Below are 14,274 nucleotides of genomic sequence, written 5' to 3' on the forward strand. Positions count from 1 at the left end.
TTTTAAAAAATGTTCTTCTTGCACAACCCGTAAGCTCAGGACTGGGTGGTTGCCTCTTGCCAAGCAGGTTGTCAAAGTGCTGAACTACCCCTGCCTTCTCCTTATTCCGGCATTAATAGTTTCTCCTCTTTCTCTCCTATCTTAATGTCTGTGTAAGCCATTGCTGCTTGGTCAGATTTGGTTGCGATTAGTGAGAAGCTAATTTAGAGAGGAATATCTCACAGATGGGTGGGCAACGTGGTTGTAGAAGTTCCATTTCTCTAGGAAACCAAGCAAAAAATCGGCTAAGCTGGTTCTCAGGTTGGTTCAACTATTTGTCAAAATGCTGCAAGGTCATTGAGCAGCTGTTCCTGGAATGCTCCAAAGGTTGGAGACAAAATACAAGCAGGTAAGCTGTCCCTTGGGCTTGAGAAAGAAAAAGGGTCAGAGAAGTATTTTCCATTAGCACTAGTCAGTGATGCTTTCGACATGTTTGAATGTGGCAGTGGGGTCGGTGTTGGCAAACGTGGTACGTGCAGCACCAGGAGGTGTCGCAGACCTCTCTGAATCCCAGGGCAGGAGTTAAATCATGGTGTGCATGGATGGTTCTGCTTGCAGGATGCAGGGAATGGTGGAGGGAAGGCTCAGTTTCTGAGCAAACAGGGAAATGCTGCAGTAGGGTGGTGTTCCCCACGAACTGGGGCTCAGCAGCTCACAGGTGTCTTTCCTGGAGTAGGAAAAAATAAAATTTAAACAGAGTTTGTCTAGGTATTGCTCATTGGAGTAGGATGCAGTCTGTATATTGGAGATGTGTGGGAGGTGGAGAAGACCGTGAGGAGAGCAAACAGTGCAGCGTCAAAAATACCTGAATCTATTATCGATTTCTTCTCTTAATAGTGACTGCCGCTCACATGTCCCATACAGTAGTCAAATTTCCATGACCAAAGAAGTGTCAACATTTTAAAAGTAGTTTCCAGAGCATAAGCTGTTGAGCTTGAAAAGCTTCCAAGTGACTTATCTCAGGCCAAGAACCAGAAAATAACTTCCCCAAACCTGCCAATTCCTAGTACCTTGCAGCATAACTCTGAGGCGAGGTCCCCGCTCACGAGAAGTGGAGTGATGCTCCTGAACGCTGCGGCTGCGTCTGAGCAGCCTGACAGCGGTTCTTCTTGACAGCCCAAAATTCGGTCGAGGTATCTCTTTCCATAGCAGCTTTACGGAGAGCGGAGGAGTCAGACATGAGGCTTCCTTGGCAGCTCTGGGAGCTGCAGGAGAGCATAATTCTTCTACGTCTGGTTCCACATGTTGAAGATTATTACAGTTCAGCAAAAATGGGTTTCATTAAACTTAAAATCAGGCATATGAAGCTCTCATTTAAATAAGAAGTGATTGAGAGTTGTAACTTCCACTTAAAGTGCATCTCCCATCATTTATTTTTTATACTATGCCACAGTCACTGTTTAAATTATTAAAAGCAAGAAGTAAAAAGCTTCTTGGGAGATAGAAATGGATTAGATTAAAATTAATCTGACATAATCCTTTCTCTAAAACTGCTGATTCAGTTTGTGCACAAATTTATCAACATATTTGAGGATAAGGGGTAGGGATAAATTCTTCCCTAATTTGGGAATGCTTCAGCTCGATATTTCTGACAGCACAGAGAACATGCAGTGCTGTTTTAATTGAGAAATTTGTGAAATTACAAATATTTCCAATAACACAAATGCTGAGCTCAGTTTAGTTTTACGCTACGTTAAGCACCTGAGTTGATGTATGTGATCTACCTCATTTCAGCAGGGATGGGGTTTGTGAGCAAGAGTTGCAGAATAGGGTCGCAGTCAAGAACGGACTTTGGCACAGGCATTCGGACCCAAATTTTCAACTGGTATATGTCATTTATCACCTTCGGTGTTGGCACCACTGCAACCTATCAACCAATCACCTACCATTATACATTGGTGCCCCAGTTGGGCTGTCAAGGACAGGCAGCGAGGTAGGACGTCTCCCGGAAAACTAGAAGGAAAAGGCTCAACTCTTCAGTAAAGACCTTGGAAATACCGAAATAATAAGAAACATGACATTAATGGATTTTTTTATTTATCAGTGACAGCTCGTGACATCTTTAAAAAGAAATCATCTGCGAGCTAGTCATGTGGTTTATTCCCCTGTTCAGTTGCAGTCACCACTAAATGAAGATTGAAATGGTATTGAAAGGGGGTAGAGCTGGGAGGGGCAGGCTAAAGATGAGTGAAACCTGTCGTCTGACAGAATTCAGTCAATAGGCATTTCTTGGAAGTTCTAACATCTTGTGATCTCTTTATAAAATAAATTGAAGATCCGAGTCTAGCTCCCAGGCTCTGCTAACGGCGTTACAACCACCGTTACCCTCCAAACCCGGCCTTGGCTGCCCCCTTCAGACCAAGCTCTCGGAAGTGGCCAGGGCGGATGCTCCGCTTTCAGCTCCCTTGAGATGGTCATAGAAGAAAGTGTGTTGTTGACACAAATACAGCGTTGATATATCTCCACTTTTGCAATAGAATTTGGGTTTCTAGATCCCTGACTGCATATACTGCTTTGTGTAAGTCAATAGTCCTGGCCGTGTGAGCACTCCTTCCTATGGGGGGTGACATTTTGTTGTTGGACAATAAATGGGGGTATTGGTTTGGGCATTTTCTGTTACCTGATACATACAGAATCTCTAAATGTGCAATCATGGTGTTATTTAAATGATATATCCAAATGTGCAACCATGACGCTGTTTAAAAATATATCTAAACGTGCAGCCATGATGTTTTCAGCTGGTAGATATCAAAACACTGTTTATATCATATATCATGTATATGATACTCACATATCAAATATGTGAAGAGACAGTTTTTTTCCTGTGTACTACAGGCGAGTGCCACAGCATCGCAAATCTCAGCAGTGCCTGTCTGTGCAGAGATCTCCCCTAAAGGACATACTGCCCGCACTCCTTGGCCAGATATTTCAACCTTGGAGTTGATCACAATATTAATTCACTGCAGTAAGAAAATTCTCTGCAACCAACTTTCTGTTTTTAAAGGTTTGATCTAATCTCTTATAGCTACAGTAAGAGGCTGATCAAAGGTAGTGAAAGCTGGTATTAAAGGATTAGCTAGGTCACATTGAAATATGTTTTAAAACAAGCCCAGGGACCTTTAGCTTTACTGAAGCAAGTGCACAAAAAGAAGATTTTTAGGCTAACTCTCTCTGACTTTAAACAGAAAACAAACTGGCGGATTAAATCTGTGAGTCATTCCTTAAGGTGATACGTGTAGCACTTTATGTAGAACAAGCCTGGAAAATATAAGCAACGATTGAATCTCGCACAGCAAAAATACAGTGCAGAACTAAAAATCAGTGTAAACACCTTTTATGCAGGTGCCCAGCTTACAGCGTTATTTATTCTCATTTGATGTTTGTCCATAAGTAATTAGCAGCTTCAGTCCAGCCCCTTTTATCTTGTTTTCTGGCCGATCTCTCCTCTCTCTCCTTTCCATTTGCTACTGACAACATCTGCCACAGAGGTACTTTATCTCTGGCTGTCAGGTGAAGATGAGTGTTTCTTTGGAAGGATGTTGATGCCAACTCTGTGGACCATATAAAGCTATTACTCTTTTTTTTTACTGGAATTTCCTCATTGACATCAACGTGCAAATAGAGAGAGCATCATCCAGATCTATACATTGCTCAGTAGGAAAAGCTACGAAATCATCTAGGCGTGAATCGGTGTCACAGGAGACCAAGCAAGCATCTCCTGGCTTCCAGAAGTACAGTGTTGCGTGGTTAGTAGGGGTAAAGGTTGTAGCAAATATATAGCTATTTACCCACTTGTGAGTGCTTTCTGCATTGTTGCTCTTTTTTAAGGTTGGCTTGATGTAGTTACATGGCACATCACATTGTGTGCTTGGTACAATTTTCCTGAAATCTTTATTTCACCATAAATCAGCTGCCATGACTACCATGGGTACTCCTTTATGCCGGGGATGGTGGTGTTTCATTCCAGGATTACCCATCTGGTAATTTTCCAGGAAGTTTCCTTAGCAGAAATAAGCTTTCAGTTCAGAATTCCTGTCTTCAATGGATCAGTATCACTCTTGGCAAGCCCAGTATCCCAACATTTCGAGTGTCCGAAGCATGATTGTTGGTTGGTGCAGTTCAAGGTTGCATCTCTGTTGGGAAGGGGCATGGCCAGCGGGAGGGACCCTTCCCACAGAGCCTTGTCCAAGAGCAGCTGGGTCACTGCTGGGTTGAGCCTGACTCCAAAAATTTAAATTTAAATCAGAGGTGCATGAAACTGAGTGCTATCAAATCTGATCCTGTCTCTGTTCACCAGTTTTCAGTTCACTGGTGAACTCAAACAAGGTTCACCGGTTTCAGTAAACACCGAACCTGGTTCCCCAAAGGTATCATAAGCCTTTTGGCAAATCCAGGTTGGCTTGGTTTGGGGGTTTTCTTTTCAGGCAAGTCCAGGCTGAGCTGTAGATTTCTGTAAGACAGTTTATGAAGGTTTTCTGACAAAAACCCCTTTTCGTTTCTTCCAAAACACACCAGGATGCATGCTAGGTTGGTGGGGGTGTGGGAGGGTGTCTGCTGCCCATCAGGTGTTTTTGAAATAGGTTTGTGTATTTAACTGTAGTAAATGTAACAGCACAGGACTCCATCTCACAACATTTTCCATTCAGTCATAGATAAAAGCTGCTGTTGATTTTTCTCCCTGAGGGAACATCAAGTTAAAATTTTGTCAAAATCCCTGATGGCACGGTGCAGTAGTCATTAATGTGCCCGGTGCCACGGCAGCCAGCGTGGCCAGCCATCAACTGGGGCTGGAATGTGTTTATGAGAGATAAGCCAGGTCAATTCTGTGCAGCCATCGAGTATTTAACTATTTTAGAGATACAGAAAAACGGAGATGCAGCAGATACAGGTGATTATTGATTAGGCCTCAGGTAATGAAGACCTCTCACCTTTTTAATTACCCATAAGTGAAGCTGTACATACTGGGCGTCCACACTTCTGACTCGTTACTCTACATGCCATGTACATGTGTGTCCAGTTTTTCAGTTACCGTAAACCATCAGTAGCAAACGCACGGGCACAGTTACATTTACAAGAATAATTCCCCCCCCCCCCCCCCCCAAGTAGAAAGGGGCCACTTGCTGTGACCGTCAGTGCGTGGTCAGGAGATGCCAGCAATGCAGCCTGCTGTGCAGTCCCATTTCCCCACAGGTGTGTGTTAGACCGTATCGGACCCTGTTAGACCGTATCAGAAGTTGTACACTGTCATCACTGGCGGTTTGTCAGAAAAATTTTGAAAAACCTCAGAGAAGTCATAGTTCTCATGCCTCAGGTTGGAGACATGACCTATCAAAATCTGTTTGTTGCCTTCCATGTCTTTGTGATGATTCCTATCAGCACCATATCACCACTGGCAACAGAAACTTGTGGTTCTTCCACGCTGTTCCAACTCAAATTTTGCAAACCGATTCACTACTTCACGATTAGCAAAGATTAAGGGCTCGTGCTTTTCCCTGTCCCAGCTGGCAAGGACAGCACACTTCTCTGTCAGAAGACGACGGTTGACTGGCTGGCTGCTGAGTAACTGCGTCAACAGTTTCAGCATAGATGTGGGTTCATCCAAAAATGTATTATTAGCTTTAGATTGATCTTGTTCATTATTCATGATTCTTTTTATTAAAACCTGGTTTTGAGGCACAGAAGCTGTGGTGGGACGTAGCTGGGCAGCCCTATGTGATGGAGAGGGCAGAGCATGGAGTCAAGGGGAGAATAACCAAATGATGTGTGCATCCAAGTTAAATCCTTTAAATTATTTGGCAATTATTTAAGAAGAGAAGATAAAAAACTGATCCAAAGTGCTGGCAGGGCAATGAAATGGTCTGTAGGCCCACAAAAAAAAAAATACGTACAGTGTGTAATTCATGTAGCTTTACTATTAAAACTGTGAAAGAGAAAAATGGTCAAAAACTGCAGTGCAGTTCCAGCAGACAACTGGTATGGGTGGAGAGGAGCCTCGGGAGTTTGAGTAGGGCCACCTACGTGGTATATTGTGCCAGGGACTAATCTTTCCCTGATAATCCTTTCTTTTTCCCCATTGCACTCTTAGCGTGTTGTAGTGCATCAAGCCTCCTTTCCAGCTCGTGTGATGTTATTCATATTGATTGCTTAATCAAATGGCAGTGAAATTGGAGATTATGAATGTCCCCTACAAGCAGTCAGCAAAATTTAGTAAGCAAGATGCGAATACAAAATGAATTCACAGGACACTCATCAGATAATCAGTTAGGCTTTATCATTGCCCAAATGATAACCATCAAAACACCCTGTTAGGACCACTCAAGAGAAATTTGAACACCGGAGAATGCAAGTAATCAGAGCAAAAAAAAGAAAAAAAATCACAAATTATTCACCAAAAGTGGGTCTTTTATGAAGTTTATACAACGTTGCTGTTGACAGAGGCATTATCCACTCAAGCCCGTTGCAGAGGTGCGCGAAGGTGACATTAACGTGGCATTGGCTGCACGTGCTAGGGTTTGTGCCACAGCCATGTTCTGCCGGGGTGAGGCTTCATCCCATGTGACTGAAGCTACAGACGGCAGGTTCTTCCCTCTCTCCATTCAGGGCGATATTATCTTATTTCTGTATAAGGGAAAAACATGTCTTGGCCAGACTTGGTTACGGCTTTGCGATGTGAATGGCTTTTATGAACTGAATGGGGGCGGAAGAAGGGGTACGGTTGGGGTTTTGTATGGCAAAATGTTGTTTTAGTATTTGAATACATAAAATAAATAGCAGGTGTCTGTACTAAATCACATAAAAGCATAATGCTAGATCCAGTTTCTCAGTGTCACCAGTTGCACTGCAGTAGCTGAGGGCTGAAGGGAATAGTTTTTTTCCAGGAAAAACTTATTGGGACTTCCCTATTGCTGTCAGCTGTATCTGGAAAGGCCCCATCTATGACAGGGAAAGCAGAGGTATGGAGTAAAATAGACAGCAAAACTTCAGCACTTCTCATCCATAATAAATAAAAATAACTTCCATTTGAAAAATAAAAAAGCAATCATAATTTTATGGAACTACATGATCAAGGAAAGTTCAAACCTAACTCATAGAGCTGTATTCGCCGTATCTGATTTTAAATTATCATTTATAACATACAGAAACAAGCCTCACCTTTCATTTCAAAATACCTCAAGATTATGTACAGCTCTTCCAAAACACTGTACTGCTGCAATTAGAGTTTGGGTTGCTTGGGACTGTTGAGAAGGGAGGGTTTTCTTAATTTGGTATTTCTTTCTTGCCATGTGTAATGAACCATAAGTTTTGTGCATCAAGATTTACAGGAAATGCTGCAAATCTTTTGTTTCCCACTGAAGAACAGTTCCCACCTGTCCAACTTGAGAGTGACATAGTAGGTGATAATATAGAAATTATAGGAATCATTAAAGATTGGATTAATCTCTGTAACTTTCAGTAATGCCTATAAAAAAAAAAGTGTATTGTACCACACTGTTCTTACTAAAAATGATAAATGACCCCTACTTTTTGGCTAATACTAATTTCAAAATTTCATTCTTCTATTCAGCTTTATGGTTACCATAATCTTGATGTTTTAATAGCTTTTCCCATAATGGCTGCAGAGACCTTTTTAAGTGGCAGCTCTGACTTTATGGAAGAGACTTTTTTTTAAAAAAAAAGAAAAATCAAGAAAAGAGTTTCTTGTACTAAAAGGCAAAGACAAGGCAAAGACAAAATAGTGCGCATGTGGCAAGACAGAAGACCAGAGAACATTATTTTGGCAAACCATATGGTCTAATTATAATAATTACTCATAGCAGAATTTCTGTTCAGCTTCCAGTAACATTTTTTCACCGCTTGCTATCATTCAGAGAAAGTTTAAAATTTACAGTGTCTTTAGCTTTGTTTCTTGTCTTGAGCAGAGAGTGTTTGGGGGCAGCACAGGAGCAACTCACGCTTTAATAGAGTTTAACATCGAACGCTTTAGAAAATTGAGGAGATCTGAACGTGATCGGGAAGAGCAGGCCCGGGAGGGCTGTGTGCTTTGCTGAAGTAAAAAAAACCAAACAGGCAAAACCCATGCAGGAAGGCCAAGTGATGCAACTTCTACTACTTCGCATCTCATTTCACCCGGGGGGCATGAAGGTGCTGGCCATGCAGCAGCGCCCATCGGGCTTGGCGTCTCCAGGAGCGCAGCCGCCCTGCGTTATTACCACTCTGGTAATAAAATTGAAAAGGCGTATCTTTATACATCCTAAATCTATATTCAAGTGGCTTGAATAATTTATTTCCTTTTTAATTGCTTAAGTTGATGACAACTGCTGGCTGCTCTGTATTTTCTTAAGCTGTGATATGCGGCCGTGCAATAGTGGCAGAGGCCTTGGCATCTATTTTTAAATATTCATTGATACTTGGGTGTGATACATGTATGTGTTTGCTGTTAGTACTCTTGGTCCAGAAACACAGAGCATCAGGGTTCACTGAAATGCATGGAGAGAGCAACTGGTGTGAGCTAGCCTCTGAAAGGGATAAAAGGATTAAAGAAAAAGGCTTCTGGCTTCTTTTTTCGTATTGCTGCCACGCACACTTCAGTAAAACAACTTTGCAAAGGGCAACTTGAGTAAAAGGCTGTCAGTGGAGCTTTGAGTCCAGCCTGTACCTGTCTGATGTTGCAAGGATGAATGTTTGAGGTGTATAGCCTGCCTGCCACATGCTGCCTATCGTGTTCTCCTGCCCATCACTAGCCCAGAGACGTAAATATTAATGGTAAGTGAACTGTGTTATCTCTATGGGATTGACCTGCTCCTGAAAGCCTCTTTGCAGTGGCAGGGGAGGGAGCGTGAAGAAAAGCTTCGTGGTCTGCGGGTGTGCAGTGGGCTTTCCTGCCACGTACCTGATTTGGGGGTGATTCACAGCTCTGCGCGTTTGTGCCCGTTGCTTGCATCATCTATCTCGGCCAAAGTCCAGTCAAGCTTCTGCTAACACGCCTGTGTGCTCCCCTCCTTTACCTCCACTGCTCTTCACCAGCCCAAATTTTCTGTAGGCTCCTTTGCTATAGATGAGGGATGTTGACTAATTTAGGACACTCTTCCCTGTCTCTGTTGTCTTTGTTCTGGACCAGTAGAGCAAATACCTAGCAGCGTGGGTCCTTGCGAACAGAAACCTGCATTCTTTTGGCAAAAAGAAATCCATTTTTCTACTTCTAGCACATGCTATGGTGGTAGTGTGGGTATTCCAAGTGCATGTAACGCATCAGCATGGGTTTGTGTAGATGAAAAATGCACTTTATGTAGTTGGTATAGCAAGAAAAGATTTGGGGTTGAATGTCTTTCATCTGGTGATGGCTTGAGCCAGGGCGTATAGACCATCTGTACCAAAAATGTACAAGTAACTTCTCCATCCTCCTGTCCTTGCTGATAATCATTACAGAAGTGAAGATAAGCCACCCAAAAATCTTCATCTCATTCTGATCTATCATGGAAACCCAGGTCATCAGGGCAATGAAGACCAGTACGGTATCGAAGTCCAAGATGGATCTTTGCGGTGGATGACCAGGCAGATGCTCTGCTACTGGTGGTGGGATGGCAGCTGGTGGAGTTCCTGCCTGTCTTTAAAAAAGGCAAATATGGGTCAGAAATCTTCTGGTAATAGTCTGTGTTTGAGAGACCTACTTGAATGTGCTTTAAAAGGAGAAATTAAAATTGTTGTAAATGAGGCAAAATTAAATGAAAAGGCCGCCAAATTAGAAAGGAGAAGTTTGTAATAAATTCCTCAAGGATGTAGAGTCTAATGTGTGATTAGAGAACCAGGAATTGCCTGTTACTGCTTGTTCTTTGTACGGGAAGACTCCGTAGCTGTAACTTCGGTAAATGTTTCAATCATGCACAGTCACCAGGAGCCATCTCAGGCTGGATTTTAAGTGTCTGTTTACACAGTTGTTAGAAATTGCCTATAGGATGTGAACTGTCTATCACTTCCAGAGCAATTAGTATGTGAAACCTTATCAAAAGAAATCCGTCAAGTTTGAAAAGCCATAAATATTGCACTAGGATCTCTAAGGAAATCAAAGTGAGTTTGATATAGTATTTATTTACATGTTGCTACACAAGCAAATGCACTTAAAGATGCTCTAGTCAGCGTCATTCCCTGTGCTCTATATTTGTTGTAATGAAAGGAAGGCAGAGGTGAAACATCAGAGCTTCATTATGTGCCTCATTTTTAGGTGGCCAAATTAACAGTTTGAAGATGGCTTTTGGGCAGATTTTGATGTTTTGTGCGCTATAGAAATAGGTCTCCTTTAGTACCCCCTGTGTTGAATTCCTCTGCATGGAGGGATCCCAGAGCATCACCATTTGATGTTCTCCTTAATTAGACCTCTCTACTATTGCACAACTTTACATTTGCCTTCTGCTCTCCTGTGACCTGCTCAGCCAGGATTTCCAACCTAGCACTCAGCTCAAATGACACAAATATACAAGACTTTTAAGTAAGGCAGAGGCTAGGAAAAACCACTACAACGATCACAGGATTGGAAAGCCTGTCTTGAAAATTAGGGTAGAAGGGCTCTTGATGGCTCTCACCAGCAAAGAGGCAAGAACACTTTAAGCTGAAGGCATCATTAGCCCAGAAGCACATAGCTATAGACTAGTAATGAAAATATTTAACCTGGAAATTAGAGGGTTCTTAGCAATTAAAGTAATACCAATTTACGACAGAAAAGTAGGAACCAAAAACCTTGCTGCTTCTAGGGTGTAATTATGACTACGACTACGTAACCTTCTGGGGAAGGATAGGCTGGGAAGGGGATTGTTGATCCAGAAAGGTCTTCCCAGTTTTGTGATTTTCTGAGGAATGTGTGGTCAATTCACCACTGCACAGTCGATGCAAAATGCTGCCGTACCGCGGAGCTCGGGGGGCTCTGGTGGAAACCTGCCGTGTGAAGATTCACTCACATCTAAATGCCTCTGTGCATTCCAGGGCAGCGATGTTTATTTGCCTATTGCTGGATGGTTCTGGAGGAACAAGATAATTGTTCACCAAGAGTAAATTAAGAAAAAAACTTAACTACTTGCAGAAAATAATAAGCCAGCTGAGAAGTGGTACCTTGTTTGCTCTGAGTATCCTCTTGACATCAGCATGAGGTTACTTATAATTAGATGCACATGTGTAAATATGATGATTAGATATTCCTACATAAACATAATTATCATATCTTCCTAAAAGTCTAAGCAGGCATTTTACAATCCTGTTGTTAAAAATAAATAAATAAAAGCCAACAATCTGCACTCAGCCTCTTACAGATGTAAACAGTGGAACGTGAGGGCAGAATATATTTTCCAAAGTACCTAATGGTAGTTGAGGTCAATTACAGTTATGACTCATTAGAGTATTAAACTAAGAATATGCTTTTTAGCATAATTAGTGTTCCCTTGGAAAACTACAGCAACTTGTATTCACTTTAGTTCTTCAAGCATTTTCAGAATGTTTGGGCATTAGTCTTAGGCAAATATAATAGGGTTATATTGTATTGACCTCACTTACAAACTCTGCAACCACTTGCGGCATCTCTCTCGCTCATTTTTTTTATTGCTCAAATAACTTCCAAAGATGACTTTTAAAACACAGAGTGCTATCTAATTACTCATACAGAAGATTACAGTGGCTTAATTTAGTGTTCGGGTTTTTGCTGATTCAGAAATTCCAAAGGAATAAAACGTACAGTGTGTGATTACATGGCTTGGCAGATCTTCCTCCAAACTGTCTTTTAAGGAAAAAAAAACTAATAAGAGAAAAAAAGTCATGAGTTTGGCTGAAATGTTCGTGAGGAAAAGGTGAGATTCTTGTAAAATGCATTATATTCTGGCTGGGAAGAATTTGAAGGAGCAACAAGAATATTAGATTCATGTGCAGGCTCAGAAGCGTCACAGTTGGAAATTTATATTTGTAGCCGTAAAGATGAGAACTTGCAAAATGTTAGCCTTTTTATCATTTCGTGGGCTGTGATATATCCAATTTCTCTAACGAAAGGGGCCAGGGAGAATATCATTTTCAGGGCTTTAGCTCCAAGTTGGGATGGAGCCCGGCCTCAGCCCATGCCCTGTGGGCTTGTGCACCATGTCACTGACACTGGTGGGACCTTGTGCTTCCAGAGCTCACCTACGCGTGGATCTTCAACGAGTACCCCACCTTCGTACACCAGGACAATCGCCGCTTCGTTTCCCAAGAGACTGGGAATTTGTACATCGCAAAGGTGGAAGCTTCAGACGTGGGCAACTACACATGCGTGGTGACAAACATGGTGACCAACAGCAGGGTCCTGGGTCCCCCCACCCCGCTCATCCTTCGGAACGACGGTAGGACTTAGGGGAGGGGAATGGGGGGCCGGGGTTGGAGAGGTTGTTTTGTTCCCTTTGACTGGCTGTTACCCAGAAATTCAGAAATGGCCTGAAATATTTATATTGGAGTAAAGGGAGAGATTCTCCCCTTTGCAGAGATTGAGTGAGGCTGGAGACCTCTGCTTTAGCCTTGGTTCAAAGTCATAGGCAGTGGCGGGGTTTATGATACTGTGGCCAGGGTTGCTCTTCCTATCACTGGAAGAACTCTCAGCATCAGGCAATAATTGTGAAAGAAAAACACTTGGTGACACTTGGCCAAAGACAGGAAACAAAATAGATTTTAGAGTTTGGATATGCTACGGTTTTGCTCATTTCATGCAGCCCAGAAGTGAACAAAACACTTTGTTGTTTCGGTAACTGTTAGCTCAGGCTGTATTTCCCAGCAGAATTAGTGCTATTTTTAGTAGTCTGTGGAATAATACAAAAAAGCAAGAAGAAACCAAAGAAGGATTTCTAAACTTATACAGAGAATTGATTTGTATCGTTGTCATTTTTAAGTAGATAAGAAAAGTAAATTTGCATGTTAATTTGCAATTAAAATTAATTAAAATGTGTCTGTTTAAAGGATAGCAGTTAGGACATTTGTTCCAGAAATAGAAATGCATTATTAGAAATTTCTTCTAGAAGAAGATCCATTGTCACCCAGTGGTATTTGACAAAAAGTCCTTGCTTGTAAAATACGGGCTCGCTGGTGCCAGCCTCAGGCTGGTGGCCGTCCCCTTCCCATTAACACGATTCCTGCGGACGGGAAGTTTGGAAACATTGTCGGTGATGGGAAAGGGGAGAAGACGGCTGCTTTTCCAGCTCAGTGCCAGGTCCTCTCTCTGTTACGGGGGGGCTGCACCTCTGTAAACACTGTGACAGTAAATCTGTCCCTCTGAATCCAGAATAAGTCATCTAATGTATGAAAGATAAAGAGGAATATTTAAATTTCTCTCATATTAACATTTTCAGTGTTGAAGAGGAAATATTTCTAAGTGTTACGTTAACGGGACTTTTATGCAGCCCTTACCTAGCTGAAAGTGCTTCCATGTATCACAGTTGAGCTCAACATCTGCCTCCAGTCCGAGGTGGGGCGATGCTGGGGTGATTGGTAGGTGCCTGATTGTGAAGTGCCTCCTCACCAAGGGCTTTCCCCAGTGCATCGCTCCTCCGCGCGCTCCGCTTTATTTACAGGGACTGATTGCCTTCCTGAGGTAATTCACAGGAACGCTCTCCCATTCCTTTGAAGTGCACTCTGCTGTTTATTAAAGATATGAAACTTTAATTGAACCTCTGAGGGGCTGGGGAATAACATTCCTGAGTTAAACAGGGAAGGTGCTGTTGTATCGGTAGAGCCAAAGATGGCTGTACTTGAAACTGAACGTGGGCTAAATGTGTATTTTAAAATAGGATTGCACTAGTATCATAGGCAAGCTTCATTTTAAAACTCAGCTGGTCTCAATTTTTCGTTCCATGTAAAGGAACCTTATAAAATTCAAATATAACTCAATATCACACTTGAAAAATTATATATGTTGCTTCACGAGTGTGAACAACAGAAGTGAGGAAAATGCGAGGCATATCGTGCTTCCACTGGGAAAGTTGTCTTGTTTATCTTTTGTGTTCATACCTAACATGTCCAGTATATCTTAATATATATGACATGTTATTTTCCTTAGAACACTTAATCATTAAATTAGTAGGCTTGGAGGGTAGCTCATCAACAATTAATGTTTCAGTCCCATTTAATTTCAATTAGTGAGTTAAGTGGAAAAAAATTAATAACGTACCTCTCCCGATTAATTTACGCATACTGAGCTGCCCCCCTGCATGGCTCTGCCAGCGCGGGAGAAGGGACAGG

General features: G+C 42.1%; 1 protein-coding gene across 5 annotated transcripts in view; it reads left to right on the top strand.

Annotated features, from left to right (window-relative positions):
- LOC141749207 (contactin-4) overlaps positions 1-14,274 on the top strand; it is a 347,767-nt gene that overhangs the window by 248,067 nt on the left and 85,426 nt on the right. For all 5 annotated transcript variants that reach the window (XM_074602291.1, XM_074602290.1, XM_074602293.1 and 2 more), the window contains one exon: positions 12,186-12,389. In XM_074602291.1, the coding sequence (XP_074458392.1) occupies positions 12,186-12,389 (204 nt within the window). The remainder of the gene's footprint in view (positions 1-12,185; positions 12,390-14,274) is intronic.

Source organism: Larus michahellis, chromosome 10, assembly GCF_964199755.1.
Source record: "Larus michahellis chromosome 10, bLarMic1.1, whole genome shotgun sequence".
In the NCBI taxonomy this organism is placed as follows: Eukaryota; Metazoa; Chordata; class Aves; order Charadriiformes; family Laridae; genus Larus; species Larus michahellis.